Raw genomic sequence first — 15,847 nt, 5'->3', positions numbered from 1 at the left:
ATCCAGCCCTTGGCTGAACTATGATGGGGAAAAGGGGTCCACATGGCCCTTGAGGGTCTTGAGATCCTCCTGTCCCCTCCTGAGAAACCTCAGTTGTCCCCAGCTGCTGAATTACTTATAGCCAGAGAGCTTCAGGACTTAGAGGTAGCCAAGGCTGGAGGGGACACTTGACCCACCTTCTAGGACTTGTTGGAGGTCTCTGGTCCTAGCAACTCTTTGGGGGGTTTTGGCTCCCTTACACCATGCTGAGGCCCTTAGCTGGAGCAATCAGAGCTCCTTCCAAAGGAAAGAAGCTCCGCACCGCACTGTACCAGCAGTAAGCCTTGGCATGTCCCTGTGCATGAGGAGGGTCAAGGGAGTTGCTCTCAGCTCCTGAAGATGAGAACGGAGTTGCCTCAGAGATGGGCTCGGGGAGAACAGATCTGACTGAGCCTGGGTCTGCTTCCCCTTTTGTGTGAAGTGAGGGCAAAGTGTTTTTCTTCTGAAGTTCTGAGATTAAGTGAAACTCCCAAGCTCAGAGAAGAGGCAGGAGGCATCGCTAGACAACTCCTCCAGGAAAACAGAACTTCAATACGATGGACCTTCCTTCTCTGTGTGGCCAGAGTCCAGACTTGGGTCCCACTGGGAGTGCCCGGCTTCAGCTGACTTCCTGGCCCTTCTGGCTTCTAGGAAAAGTTTCCAGAGCCTGTCTCTGGAGTGTGGAGAGCAGCGAATGTCCTCAGAGCCCCTAAGGTGCCACAGGAGGCTCTGCCACTTGCCTCCTGCTGTGCCATCATGACAGTCCCCAGAAGGGATATGGAATCGTGCCTCCATGGCAGCCTGGGAGAGGCTGGCATTGGCAGGATGGGAGCCAGCTCCAGTTGGCACTTAGGTCAGAAGGAAGAGAGGAGGGCCCGCCTTCCAGCTGAGTAATGCCTGAGTCCCTTGTGCTGGCCCATAAACAGGATCTCCTGTGCCAGGTAGGGGGTGGTGCCAAACAGTGGGCCTGTCTCTGAGGTCTGCTTCTTGGCTGGGACGGGTGGGGGCCCCATTTCTGAAGAAAAGGGGGCGGGTCCTGAGAGGGTGGTGATGAGACACCTGATTAGAGGTGGAGGCGGGCTGGTTCTCTGTGGGGTGGAGGACAGGGAGGGGCAGGGTGGCAGCTTCAAGACATCTTTCCCAATTTTCCCGGCAGGGGGCGTTGTGCCCTTCCTGGGCACAGATGTCCCAAGGACCTCCACAGCCCAAGAACACACCTGTCCCTACATACAGTCCAACAACTCTGTAAAGGTTGCCTGGCCCCCACAACACACACCCCTGATGCCTTCTCCTGCCTCCTGCCCCTCTGCCTCAGAGAGGCAGCTGTCACCGTATGGATTCCATGGGACTATGCCATGAACTTGGACAAATCTAACACCAACAACCTAATACCACCTTTCCTTCCCCAAATGAAACAGAAGTGGTCAGGGACAAGTTCTGAGGAATTACTAACCTGATTTTATCTTAAGACACTAAAGAAGAACGCCACTTTTGACAACCTAGGATGTGAGGGTCCTGCCTCAAAGTCGGTTTTGATAGAGGAGGCTGGTGGGAAGACCAAAGAACTAAACCAAGCCTGGCTGGACTTGGGCAGGCAAGAACTACCGAATACAATTAAATCAAAACTAGAAAGATACAAAAAAATTCACAGGTTAAACTCTGCCCAGGCCAATGGGGCACTAGCCGAAGCCTGACCTTAGCCCCACACCAGCCTCCCCAGACCCCAGCTACCCAAATGTTGTCTTTGGTCTGGCCTACCATCAGCTCCGAGAGAGAGAGAGAGAGAGAGAGAGAGAGAGAGAGAGAGAGAGAGAGAGAGAGAGAGAGAGAGAGAGAGATGAGAGGGAGAGAGAGAGAGAGAGAGAGGAGAGAGAGAGAGGAGAGGGAGAGAGCGGAGATGAGGAGGAGAGAGAGAGGGGCGAGGAGAGAGGGGAGGGAGAGGGAGGAGAGAGAGGAGAGAGAGAGAGAGAGAGACTGTGTGTGTGTGTGTGTCTGTGTGTGTCTGTGTGTATGTGTGTGTATGTCCCGGGCCCCTTACTTTGAACTGATAACAGCCACCTCAGCCCACAGATTCTCAGGTGAAAAACACTCATTAGCCATAATAAGCAGCTTGATCATCCGACACAGCCTTGTCCCAAATAAATTAAATTCCTTTACCTTGAGACAGTCGCCCCGAAACCAGACTAACCACCTTTCCCAACAGGACGCTGCTTTCAAAAACTAAACCACCCCCCACTAAAAAAATAAAAACACACACCCCAGAAGCCACACACAGAGAGATCTTTGCTAAGGGAAAAGTGTGTCTAAGAAACACAAGAGAAAAAACACGGAGAACAAAATCCCCCACAAAAAACCCCTAAATCCTCTCTTTCTGGGTGCCCCCCAGCTCCCTGTCCCCTCGGTTCTTTCATAATGACAAGCATCAAATTAGTCACAGTCACCAAGCAAGTAACAAATAACAATATCACCATCTAGAAAGCAGGGCTAGCAGGGCCCATGGGCACAGACCCTTGGCGTCTGTCCGGTACCCTCAGCTCAGCTGCTAGCTCATTGGGCTAAAAATACTAACTTCCGTCAAAGAAGCGAAAGAAAAGTGAAAGAGCCTCCCCGTGGGTTCCCACCGCGCGTACCTGTTCCAAGATCCATTCTCCGCTCCTTGGTCCCAAACTCTTCGAGAAACGCCATGAAAAGAAGAAGAGAGAAAAGAATGTTTAGTGTCTCGCGGGCCCCCTGTCCCCGCTCGCCCGCTGTCCCTCCCCGCCGGGCCGAGCGCATCCCAGGCTGGGGGACGCGCGCCGGGCCGAGCCGGGTCGGGAGGGCGGCGGCGGGGAAAGTTTGCTCCGCGCCTCACGCTCGCTCGCACGCTCCGGCCCGCACGCTCCCGGCAGCTCCGAGTTCCCTCAACTATAACAGAAACTGCCGGTGGCCGTCGCTTTGCTGGGGATCCTGCCGGCCAGGCGGAGGGCCCCCCACCCCCACGCCCCGTCCCGAGCGCTCAGGGGTCGCCGCTCCGGCCCTGCCCTCCCCCTCCCGCTCCTGGTACTCACCATAGTCGGAGAGTCGAAAGCCGAATTCACTTAAATAATCAACTTTCATAATACTTAATTAATGCCTAATTGCAACTGATTACTCCCCGAATAACAAGTTGTTTTAAAATCCTGATGTCATTGCTCCTGACGGTAACACTCAGGGTAACAGTTTGGCAGGAGGGAGCGGGGCGGGCGGGAGCGGCCGGGCGCTGCCAGGAGCCGAGGTGATTGGCAGGGTGGCATGGCACCGCCCCTCGCCGGGAGCGCGCGCGGCTCCGGCAGGTGAAAGATCAGACTCGCCCGCCCGCGCGCACGCCTCTCGGTGGCGCTAAGGTGAATGGGCGCGCGCGCCCGCTTTCTCGCACGCGCGCCCGTCTGCCCCCCCCCCCCTCCGCGCGCGCGCCCGCGACCCCAGCGCGCTCAGGCTGGGCCCGACCGAGGGCAGGGCTGTGAGTCCCCAGAGCTCAGGGAGGAGGGAGGCGGGGCCGGCGCTCGTGGGGTCGCGTGCGAGGGAGGGAGAGGCTGGTGTGTCTGTGTGATGTGCGTGGTTCTGTGGAGAAGTCGTGCTCCCTAGCGAAGCGAGAAGACGGCACTCGTGCACGGGAGCCTACTCTCGGCGCGGGCGCGCGCTCACCCGCTTGCTCTCCCCCGCCGCTCGAGCGGTCGGCCACCCTGTGCGCGCACGCATTAAACTTTTCCGCGCGGGAGCGAGCGCAGGTGCGATTTTTGCTTTTGCGGCAGGAGCGCGCGCGCCCTTCCGAGGTGCCCTTGGGCTGCGGGTGGGGCGGGTGTGGAAGGGGTTTTGTTTCCTGGGTTCACCGTACTTCCCTCATTTTGTTGTGGCTATTGGAGTTCGAAGAAGAAAGGCGACGCGGGGCGGCGCGGCTGGGTGTGTCGGGGGAAACTCGCGCTCCCCTCCCCGCCCCCACCCACGTGCGCACTCCCGCGCGCTGGCCACCGCGCTCCCGCAGGCGCACAGTCTGAAGTTTTCCCAGCTTCGCTTTGCTTTTGCCTTGAAAATGGCCCGGGAGTCCCTCTGTGTAAGGTCACGCATGTTCCAGTCCCCGGGCCTTTCTCCTTTCTTTCCACCCCTTTCCTTCTTCCCTCACAGTCTCTAGGCAATCTCCTCAGTTTATCCACGTCATCACTTGGGCTTCCCTTCCATCCCTGAACACAGGCACCCCTCAACCAAGTCGGCCAGGGTACTGACACCTGTTCCCTGTGGACCACACCCGGCCCAGTCTGATGTCTTTTAGGGCTGGACCAAGCACTTGTTTTTCTCTACTCCCTTTCTCCCTGGGTTTGTAAGATCTCTCAGCCACGCCCCATCCAACCCCAGATGGTCCATGCTGTAGCCACAGGTTTTAGGGACCATCTGCCTCTGGCTTAGAGATACTCAAGGAAAGCACCCTGCAGGGAGCAGATCCCAGGTAGGTTTGCTAAGCCAAGGCCTGTTCCCATCATGCCCTGCTGGATCATCTACTGTTCTCTCTCCTGTTGCAGGGTGGGCCACACAGCCTTCCATGAGGGGAGGAGAAGGGGCCTAGGCTCTCTCTGGCCTGGGCAGCATTCAGCAAAATGGCGCTGGCCTATTTTTGCAATATTTCTATTTTGCAAAGGGAGGGGCCCACGGAGGCCTTGAGGCAAAGACGTCAAGGGAGTTAACAATCTACTCTTTCTCCCACTTTTCTTCTTCTTCTCCTCCTCCTCCTCTGACTGTTCTTTGCTTCTAAATGGCTCCACAGAGAATACAGCACCCCTCTCTTGTTCTGCCATTCTCCCCATGGCCTTCTTGGCAACTTCAGACTAGGTTGTCACACATGCTTCAGATCCACCCCGTCCCTGTGTATCTAACTTTAACCAGGTTGTACCCTGCCCTAAAACCCAGAGTAAGGAAACAAGCCACATCCCTCCCTCCCCCCGCAACAGCTGTGCCCAGGCAAGCCAGTTTCCCTGTGGGATCTCCATGTCCAGGTCTGTCCCGAGAAACCTCTGTGGGTGATGCCACCCCAAGCCTCCCTCACCACCACCCCCCCCAAACCAACAAGGATTCTGCCCCCTTGTAGCTTTGGCTTGTAACAACAGGCAATTAGTCCCACACCCCAGCCTGGTGTGGGCAACCAGGTGAAGAAGGAAACCTGGCGCCAGGCATGGAAGGGGTGCAGAGGGGACCTACGAAGAGTCCGGGCTGTTGTGAGCATCCTGGTTTCCAGCTGATGATGATCAGGGCTGACCCCCCAGGAAGGCCTGGACGAACAGTAAGCACTCTCCTTCCCACTTAACCTAGGTAAGAATAATAGCTTTCTGCCCTCTGAAGGGCAAAGGCTGACAGGAAATGGCTGACAGGGCAAGACCAAGAGAGCTAGGAAGAGGCCACAGGTCAGGGCCAGCAAGAGGGGTTGCCACACCATGTGACCCGCAGTGCGTGCGGAAGAGCTCCTGGCTGCCTGGAAAGCAGCCTCTACTCTGAGGCAGTGGATCACAGTGGGCCGCCAGAAGTGAAGTTGGTTAGACTCCAGAAAAAGGAGCCATGTGTAGCAGAGGTGAACAGAAGTAAGAAAGAAGTGAGAAGAAGAAAGAAACTGAGGCCAACCTGGCATGTAAGGGTTTCAGGACAGGGCGGCCGGCTGAAGCATCGAGGTTGTGGGCCGTGAGTCAAAGGCTGTCTCCAGATCTCTTCTGCTCTCTGCTCCTAAGCATGTGACCTCACCAATGGGAGAAGCCTAGAGATCTGGCATCTTTTAGGGCTTCCTTATTCTCTGGTGTGGTGACACCCCCTGAGACCCTGAGAACAGTCACCATGGGAACGGTCCACGATTTCCGCTGGTCCCCAGGACCTGGGGCTCAGAGCCTCCAGGTCTTTTTAGGACATCTCCCTCCCCCCACCCCCCCCCCCCAACCGCCCCCCCCCCCCCCGACTAAGCAGAATGGAAACTTTAGCAACCTCATCCAGTCAAGTGGCCCACACCAGCCCCCACTCACCCCAGTCAGGTTGCCATGCTGGCTCGCATCCTCTCGCACCCCGCAGCGTGCCCACTCGTTGGTTCTCCCTCCCTCCTGAGCCTGGGGCCTTCTCACTCACCAACCTGTTTATACATCAGGTATCTCATGGTTTATCTGCTCTCGTTTTGAATTTGTAACTTTCACATAAACTCGAACAAAGCTCCTTTTGTTCTTGCACCCCACCCCAGGATCCCAATAAACTGGTTCCCTCTGAGGCGACTGGGCCAGGGCACAGAAGCCTTGGCCAGAGGACTGTCTATGCATGTGAACAAGCATGCTCGCACCTGCGAGGGCGCCCGTGTATTTGAGAGCACTCTGAAGGGATGGAGGGAAAGTGTGTGGGGGGGGGGGAGGGGAGAGGGTAGCACACAGAGAGCCAAGAGACTGTGGACAGGAAGCATTAGAGGACACAGAAGAAGGGTGGGGCCATTTCCAAAAGTCCTGGGCCTCAGTTAGGACTGGACCCAGTGAGCAAGGTAGCAGAGAGTGTGGGCCCTAGACAGATGAGTGTTGGGCCAAGGGACAAACACAGCTGAAGAGGAAACAAAGGGGCGGATGGAGTGGTATAGTGGGTGGCGGAGCAAGATACTAAGGCCACGCTAAGTGTAAGGCAGACACAGGGATCACATTATGGCAGGGTAGGGGCTGGCACAGCCGCACGCTCGGCCTGTAATCCTGTTAGCCAGCAATCTCCATTCCGAAAGAGCTTCATTTCTTTGTGAATATTTGTAAACTAGATATCTAATGGAAAATTATAGGAAAATTATAGTGAAATTCATGACGGAGAAATCCGATTATCCCTAATTCAATTATGCCATCTTAGCCCACACAGCACATTTCCCATTTTTTTCCCATAAATACCGATGCCAGGGGTCCCGGTAATCAAATAAAATTGAAAATCATCTTCCCATTAAATTCAATTAGCCGCAATTTCTAAAGCCTATCAGAGATTTTAATTACTAAATTATAAAATTCTCCAATGCTAAATTGAAACCAAAAAAATTGCACATCCTTATATTTCAGAGAAAAAAAAAAGGCCAGCAAAATCCTTCAAAAATGTTCTATTCCGTCCAGTTCCAGAGCAGTGTCCCTACCTGGAGGGACTTTGTGATCGCTTCCACCTCTTGGCTTGGCAGGAATGCCACCACGGGGAGGGGGGGGGGGAGAGGCCCAGACAGATCCACTAACAGAGGAGCTAACCACACCCCTAAGCCCAGCTAGACCGGTAGCCATCTTCACTGTCCTGGCAGCCTTGGCTCCCAAGATCGCCTCGGCTCTGTCTCTCACAGTGAGGCCTCAAAATCTCAGTGCTACCTTCTTGGTTGGTGAGCTGGGCCACAACTAGTGGGGCTTGCGGGGGCAGGGGGGGCAGCCTTCACTTAAGTTTGGTCCCTGGAACCACTCCAGTGGGCCTCCTGATGGCTGAAGCTGGGTCAGAGATGGGAACAGAATGGCAGATAGTGCAGGATGTGTCCCAGAGACTTCTTAACAGGCATTCCCAGAGTCTATGGGTCCTGGCAGAGTACCAGCTTCCTGGGACAAGAGAGAGATCGGTTTGGCCCAAATCTGACCTCTTGCTGTACTTTGGGCTTTTTCTGCTCTCTTTTCCCTCCCTGGAGAAGCCAGCAGCCTTCAACAAGCCAGAAAGAACACACTTGCCTCATGGATGGATTCTCTTCCTCTCCTGCCCCCTTCAAAGGATACACTGGCTGTGAAAGCCAGCAGCAGTCCCTCCTCCACAGCACTTACCTGTGTCTAAAGGGTGATCTGTGCTTCAGGAGAGCCCGGGGAGGTGGCATTGGTGGCAGCATCAGGTCTGCCCTGCCTAAAACCCAAGCTAGGTGGCTGGGTAGGCAGCTGGTAGCCCCGGCAGGCTTAGGGGAGTCAGCGGAGCCCTGCCAACAGCCTGGCACCCAGGAACAGAGAGCAGGTCTGATCTGCCAGGCAGCCTGGAGTGCCAGCAGGGGAGGCACCCGCAAACAAAACAAAAACAAAAAAGTTAATTATCTTTGGCTTTTTCTTAATAAATATCCAAACTGGCCCGGCCGGATCCTCCACTTTAGAGGGAGAAAGAAGGAGGAAAAAAAAAAAAAAAAAAAAAAACCCCAAAAAACAACAACAACAAAAAAAAACCCCAAACCCAATCCAACAGACTCCTTCCCTCTGAGCTTCTGTTTTCCCCTTTGCAAATGTGAAGAGACTGGCTACAAAAGCAGTTTTTGTTGTTGTTTGGTTTTTTTTTTTTTTTTTTTAAGTTTTTTAAAGTGGGAAAATGAGGGGGGTGGTGAGAAAAGAGAGGCAGGTGGGAAGAAAATGGTGGGAAACAGCAGAAAGACGGAATAAGGCTAGGAAACCAGCTAAGGGGTGCCTTGTAGCCACAGCACTGCTGGCAGTCCCCCTTCCTGGCAGGGCCCTGCTCTCCAATGCTATGTTGGCACTTTCAAGAGGCACTGGGATTTCTCACATTAAAACCCCCTGAGCCACCACCAAAGCCACCTAGGCCACACTGGCCACTCCCCGAGCCACGACCAAAGCCACCTAGGCCACACTGGCCACTCCCCGAGCCACCACCAGAGCCACCTAGGCCACACTGGCCACTCCAGCTGCCCTGTTGCTGCCCTGTTTCCATTCCAGGCCTCCCTTCCAGGAGCAGGGCCAGGAAAGACAAGCAGGGAAAGGAATAAGGGGAGGATAGAATTGCTGGCTGCTGTGGGAGTGTGTGTGTGTGTGTGTGTGTGTGTATCTTTCCTTCATGGAGTCATGAGCTTGCCTGGAGAGAAGAGAGTTTCATGTTGCTGCCTGGGCCTACATGTTCAGATGGTGCATGTACATGCCTGAGTCCAAACTGTCAGAAACACAAGGTAGGGCATGGTGGTGGTGGTGGGGGGGGGGGGGGCAGCCACCAGGACACGGAATGCTGGCTTTGGGATTCTTCTGCCTGGGTTCAAATGCAAGCTCCATTTGGCTGGGTAATGCTAACCCGGTCCCCCTGCCCTCTCTGCGGCTGCAATTCCTCATATCTAAAGGGGACTATTAGCAGTTGTTTAGGTCTGTGGTTGGGGGGAGGGGAGGAGAGTGATTGCCAATAAGTATAGGGGTGTCTTCCTGGGAAATGAGCAAGTTCTACAGCCAGTAGTGGTGATGGTTGTACTGAACACCCTTGTGAATACGCCAAAAATCACTAGACTGTACATTAAAAAAAAAAAAAGGTAGATTTGAGGGTATTTCAAAAAAGTGGTCACAAAATAGTGTGGGAGATGTGGAAGGCTAATGAGAATATACTGCCCTGTTTTTGAACAGCGGTTGGAAGAAAACATTCAACCTGGCATGGCACCGGCCTAGACTGGTGTCTGTGAGTGTATACTGCTGGTGCTTATAAATGCACCTCTGGGTCGCTGGCCAGCATGTTGTCAAGAAACTGAGCTGCGCCCCCACTCCATGCCTGGTGGGAGATCCTGGGCAGCTGCTCCCTGCCAGGGGGTGGGAAGTGCGTGGCCTCCTTCCGCCTCCGCCTTCGGGTCCCTGGAGAGAGGGCTGCCCACCGTGGCGGGCAGGCTCCCGAGCTACACTGGCTGTCTTGCAGACACTCATATTCACCAAGTGCAGCAGACCGTGAATTCACCTTCATACTATTTAGCTTGTCCTGACACTGACAATCACAAACTTTAATTCGCTGCTTGGTTTCTCCCTGCTGTGCCCTCTGCCCACCCCCAAATCCTTGGGAGAGGATAAGAAAGACTTGAGGTCCAGCCCTCTCTTGCCAAAGCTTGCCCTTTGGAGTGATAGAGTGATGGCAGGAGGTGGGGATGGTCAGCAGGAGAAGACGCTGGGCAAAGGGCTGGAGAGGGAAGGTCTGGGAGAGAAGGAAGTACCACGGGGGCTAATGGGAGCCTTCCGTCCTGCTCCTGCGGCTGACACTAATGTATGCAACCTGACAGCCATCCTGTCATGAGTGACGACTTACCCATCAGGCTGCTGAGCCGAGGGCCTGGCTAGAACCCACAGGGGATGAGAACTCAGTCTGGGGCTGGGCTCCTAAGGTCGGGCAGCTGGCCTGGGGCTGGCTCCTCTACCTGCTGCTAGATTAGCAGGTGCCTTTCAAGAAACCAACGTGATGGAGTCCATCCTACAAACTCCTCCTCTTCCCCCCAACTCCACCACCTCTCCTATCAGGCCACAGCGGTCCATCCTAAGGGCTTTTCCAGGCTCACTGCCCCCTGGTGCCTGGGTCTCTTCTCTTCCCTTGACAAAGACAGGTGGTCAATTGAGACCTCAAGACGTCTCCTGACACCTACCCAAATCACACAAGCCTGAGACCAATGTAGGAGATAAAGCCATAACCAGGTGTCTGGGTACAACAGGAGACTCTCTCATTGACAAAATCCAAAGTGCAGCCACTCTTCAGGCAGGTCTCAGAAGCAGAAAGCCAAGCCAAAAGGACTCGCAAAGTCCAGAAGCTGGAGATTGGAAAAGGAGGTCAGCCAGGGGGACAGGAGAGGCAGGGAAATGCACCGGCAGAAGCAATCCTGTGTCCACTTCCTCCTAAGTCCCTTCCTAGAGCTCCACCCCTGCCAGCCAGAGAAGTGGCCATGGTGGCCTGGGCAAGAGAGAGAGATGTCAACGGGGCCGATGGGAGAAGGGGCTTGTTGACTGCAAACTGTCCATTATGGCTCAGATTATAAGCATATTGCACAGGGCTCTCTGCACGATGCCGGGGAAATCCAATACGCTGAAAGGTTAATGCAATCAATTAGGGTGACAAGGAAGTAAAGTAAAGCCTTCCGAGTAGATGAAAAGGAGAGAGAGAGAGGGAGAGCAAGCCATGAGTTGAAGTGGGGGGGGGCAGCATGAGTGGTGGGAAGCAAGAAGGGAGAAACTTATGGGGCACACAGAGAAGGCTTGGGGAGGAGGAGAGATGTAGACACCAGGGACTGCAGCAGAGCCAACCAAAGAGACACCCAGAGAACTGGGTTGTACAGCTCTCATCCCAGAGCTCCAAACATCCCCCAGGCCACTTGAAGCCTGGCGGCACCCAGGTTTACTCCACAGCCATGGTGTCACACCAGGGCAGCTTTGATCACTGGCCCTGGGCAGGAAAAGCACCCATTCAAATGACCCCCTTCTCAGCAGAACGACAGCCTGGCTTGCACCCTCATGGGGCTTACGCATGAACCCAGACTGTCCTCTTGGCTTGCTTCCTCCTAGCCTAGGCTTGTGGAGCACAGCCTGGCGGGTAGGACCCCTATTTTATAGAAGTGGATGATCAGAGAGGATGGGTCACATTCCAGGGTCCAGCAACAAGTATGAGGGGCCCAGGACTGCCCAGGGCACACCTGGTGGGGGAAGGGGACATTCTTTTTCCAAAGGTCCCCTGGGCTCAGAAGCTTTGCCGGCTCCAAGGGCTCAGACTCAGAGGTTTTGCAGACAGGGTCAGGGAAAGTTCCATAGTACTGTCCTGGGGCTGGAGGCTGCATCTTGTGCCTATAGGGGACTTTGGCTGAGAGGAAGTCCTTTGCCCTTCCTGTTCGGTTCTGGGCTGGCTGCATTCCCTTACCCCAACAGCCCAGCAAAGTACACACCTTCTCCCTTGCAGAGTGGGCTGGGGCAGGGGTGGAGGGTGTGATGATGATGACTACAGATCTGAGGTTAAAATGCTTGGTAAAAGCTACAAGAGGGACACTGGAGTCACTTGGCAAAGGAGATGCCCCAACAGAGCAGGACTTTAAGCAGTCTGAAACCAACGCCCGGCATAGGGTTCCTATGCAATCCCAGCCTCACTATGGTGACCACACAACACTGAAGATTCACGTAACACCAGGGGTGAACACACTTAGGCAGGTTACAATGGCAAATATCACGCAATGTGTATTTTACCAGAGAGGGGATGGAAATCAGGGACCATAATCTGGACCAGCAAACCCTTCTTTGTAAAAGGGCCAGGCAGTAAAAAAAAAATTTTTTTAAATTTTATTTATTTATTTATTTATTTATTGAGACAGGGTTTCTCTGTAGTCCTGGCTGTCCTGGACTTTGTAGACCAGTCTGGCTTTGAACTCATAGCGATCCGCCTGCCTCTGCCTCCTTAGTGCTGAGATTAAAGGTGTGTGCCACCATGCCTTGCAAATAATCTTATGTTTCATAGGCTAAACAGTTTCTGCTGTAGTCACTCTGCTCTGCCATTAGAGAGTGAAAGCAGCCACAGACAATATGAAAACGAATGGGCATCACTTTCCAATAAAACTTTATTTACAAAACACAGGATATGGGCCAAAAGTGACCTAGGAACTGTAGTGTGCCTGGGATTTGTCCTCCAAAATGGACAAATCCTACCTTTCAAGTTTTAGGTGAGTCCTGGGGACAATGTGTCCAACTTGGGAGAAGTCCCCAAAGGAAGCAAGGTTCTCCTATGTCCTGTGCAGTGTGTGTGTGTGTGTGTGTGTGTGTGTGTCTGTGTGTTTACACGCACGCGGGTGGGGGTGGTTGGTGCTCAGTGAATCAGATCTGGCATGAGAAGCCTATTTGTGCCTCACAGCATCCTGGGAAACCCTTTGAAGGGCTTGAAATTCTTAAAGAGGCGAGGAAAGAGTGGAAGGCTGCATGCCGCCCTGTTCATTTCCAGAGTCTCAATGCGCGCCCGCTCTCTAGCTGAGGCTAGAGAGCAAGACGGAGCAACCGGAGGGAGCCAGAAGGGGCGCGGGGAGAGAAAGACCAGTGAGCGCCCCGGAGCTGCGCTGTAACCAGGGTGGTGCTGGCGGCAAAGGGAGGAATCCACCGGCCCCAGCGAGAGCGCAGGGCGCGGGCCGGGCCTGCCCTACACCGGGCCGCCTCTGATCACGTTTTCAGGGCCACTGCCCGCAGGCGCAGACAATGCTGAGGGAGCCTTTGAAGTCCGAAAGGGATGCCGCGGTGGGAGCCAGGGGACTCTCCTCCCTTCCCCCGTGCTCCCTATGGGGAGGAGGCCAGCGGGACAAAACTGGAGCGGGTCGCAGCCGGGCCCCCGAAATGCGAGAGACAAAGGGAAAACAAACAGGTTTGGAGCCAAGCGTACGGTGCTGTGTCTGTCCCCCGCCCCGCCGAGCCGGGATGATGGATGGCTGCAGCCAGCCAGCGCGCCCGCCGGGCAGGCCCCGCTATTTACATAACACTGGCGTTCCACCGGTCACCTCTGACACTGCACTGCCCGGGGCCAAGGCCTGGTGGCCCCGCAGTTCCTCGAGCCACCAGGGGACTGTGACAGCCTGCGAAGACCAGGGCAGCCCTGGCTTCCAGGGAACCCTGAGTTTAGGGTAAGGTAGTATATGGCAGCCTGCTCTTCATTGAGGTCGCTCAACCTCAGAGAAAGAGAGGCAGACCTGGGGGTCCAGGACAGTTGGATCTCCAGGCATGGCTAGAAGCAGCACTTCCGGGGAGAGCCAGAGGCAGCTGCTACAGTGTGCATATAGTGGGGCTGCAGGGGCACACCAGTCCTACGGACAGCTCAAGCACAGAACCCGGTGTCCTGCCGTTCCTACTGCCTGGAGCTCATTCCTTGCTCCAAATTGGCAACCCTATCCGTCCCCAGCATATAAGTCAAACAGTTCTTGCTGGGCCACCATTGCTCCTGAAGGGTTCCAGCAGCCACGCCGCTCGCATTGCCTGTCTCCGACACCCCACACCATCAGTGTTGGATGAAGAACTGAACTCAGCCCAGGGTGTCATACCTCACACCAGCAATAGCACAACACCCAGGATAGGGAAGGAGCTTGGGCCTTACCTCAGTGGGTCCTAAGATTCCTCAAACACAGTTGGGGTGTCACTTCATCCTGGGGAGAAAGAAGAAAGAGCCTGTTAGTCTTTGCAGGAGGAAACATATAACTTCTTCTTCCTGCCCCAAGCTTGCTGTCATGACCCCTACGTGTCACCTGTGGGGGTTAGCCAGAAGGGTCAGTGATTCAGATGTGCTCAGTGGGCTTTGCTTTGGGCCTACCTTAAGTGGCAACCAAAGGCAGAAATCTCAGGAAGCAGCAGTAGCTGTTCCATGGGAAATATGACTCCTAGGATACTGATACCCAAAGACAGACAGCTTTGCACACTGCCCAGTGGAGGCAGAGCCGAGAAGTGTGTGTATGTGTGTGTGTACATATGTGTACGCGTGCACACACGTGTATGGTGGTTATAGGCCCTCAGGCTAAGTAGGTATTCCTGGAGACAGTCAATAAACCAACTGCTCCTTGGTTCTTTTCTCCTGGGCCCTGGAAACAAAAATGACAAGATATTTCCAAGTGACTGTGTGAGTGTCTGGGGTGGCTGAAGCGGGGAGGGGAGGTCAAGGTCAGCCATCAGGAAGGTACAATCCCATAGCAACAGGCTGTGGACAGTACCTTCCAGCCTGATGAATCAAACCAACCCCCACAGAAGGTTCAGACTGGGCAAGGAATAACACTGGAGGACCCCCCCTCCCCTGCTGCCTTACTACCTCCAGACAGGGTTTCTCTGTGTAACCTTGGCTGTCCTGGACTCACTTTGTAGACCAGGCTGGCCTCGAACTCATCGTGACCCACCTGCCTCTGCCTCTGCCTCCTTGAGGGCTGGGATTAAAGGCATGCGCCACTACGGCCGGGCACACTGGAGGCTTTTTAACTAATAAAGAGTGTAGCTCATCATGACTGCAGGCTCAAATCCTCTGCAGCCTAGAGCAGGAACATGGGGTTCCAGGTTCAAACGGGGCGGACTCTACTTGCGGAGGGAAGACCGGAAGAACCCTGTGCCTGCCCACCTGGCCCCATCTGCCCTTGCCTGGGACAGGCCCTGTGCCCCCAGCCTTAGCACCTGCCCTACCAAAGGGTTTCAGTTTGTTGCCTTGCTCTTCCCTCTCCCTCATTTGTGGCTTATCAATGATGCAAGAAGAGCAACACCAATTTCCTTAGGCTCTGTAATCCCCAAATCAGATTGGGGGATTGCAGGAGATGAGGTGACCTTGTCCTGGGCTCCCAGAATGCCACCTAGGCCCACCATCCTCTCTCTCATTCCCAGGACATATTTAGACAGATAAAGCTAATTGTACTTGACGTGTCCTCTTAAGGAGGGCTCCACTCTCTGCTAGGCCAGTGCCACAGTTTATGCCGGGCTGCTAGGTGAGAGGGTACTCAGTGGGGCAAAGCCAACTGGGCTACATAAAGGGCTTGAGAGCCTGGGGGATCATCACGTGGTTTGGGAGGGCTTCTCTGTGGACCCAGGATACTCATCGGTCTAGGAGGCGAGAGCTGAGGGGTGTGCAGAGAAGGGAGCGGACAACCAAGGTAGGGGACCAATAGAGAGAATGTGGGTACCAGGCAGAGGTGGAAGGGGCTGATGGGAGCCTCGAGGGTGAAAAACCGAGGAGTTGGAGAGGAGAGGCAAGTTGAATTAAGTGGAGAGACTACGGGCTAGCCCAGGGGAACCGGCATGGAGACCCCAAGGCCAATGCTGGGGAGCTAGGTGGGGCTCGCCTGGCAAAGTGAACATTGCGGCCAATGGATCTTAACCCCCAGCACGGACATCACCACCATCCTGTCCATGCCAAGCTCTCCTTCTTGAGATCTGCCAAGACGCCCTAGCCAGCCTCCCTTGAACCCCCAAAGCCCCCCAACTCTGCAACTCCAGTATCTCCCTTCCACCACCTTTTTCTCCCCTTCCCTCCTCCCCGGCAACTGTGCATTTATTAATTCATGAGGCACTAATTAGTTCTTTGTTTAATTTTGTGTTAAACAGACTGACCGGAATGATAACGACTTACAGCACAGTGTTGCCGTCCCCAACCACCCCTGTTTTCTGACAAC

The 15,847-nt window shown here is 54.7% G+C and overlaps 1 protein-coding gene across 2 annotated transcripts in view; it reads right to left on the bottom strand.

The window, feature by feature from the left end:
• Casz1 (castor zinc finger 1) overlaps window positions 1–13,858 on the bottom strand; it is a 62,910-nt gene extending 49,052 nt beyond the window's left edge. Inside the window, exons 1-2 of one of the 2 annotated variants that reach the window (XM_051172103.1) lie at window positions 13,804–13,858; window positions 2,649–2,687 (exon numbers count right to left, since the gene is read on the bottom strand). In XM_051172103.1, coding sequence (XP_051028060.1) covers window positions 2,649–2,664 — 16 coding nt within the window. In that variant the 5' untranslated portion in view covers window positions 2,665–2,687; window positions 13,804–13,858. Of the gene's footprint in view, window positions 1–2,648; window positions 2,688–3,065; window positions 3,250–13,803 lie in introns of those variants that run through there. The other variant, XM_051172102.1, reaches the window with a different exon arrangement.
• Window positions 13,859–15,847: the final 1,989 nt, after the last annotated feature.

Source organism: Acomys russatus, chromosome 29 (genome assembly GCF_903995435.1).
Source record: "Acomys russatus chromosome 29, mAcoRus1.1, whole genome shotgun sequence".
NCBI lineage: Eukaryota > Metazoa > Chordata > Mammalia > Rodentia > Muridae > Acomys > Acomys russatus.
Note: the sequence above shows the minus strand (reverse complement) of the source record. Positions and strands in the feature narration are given on the sequence as shown.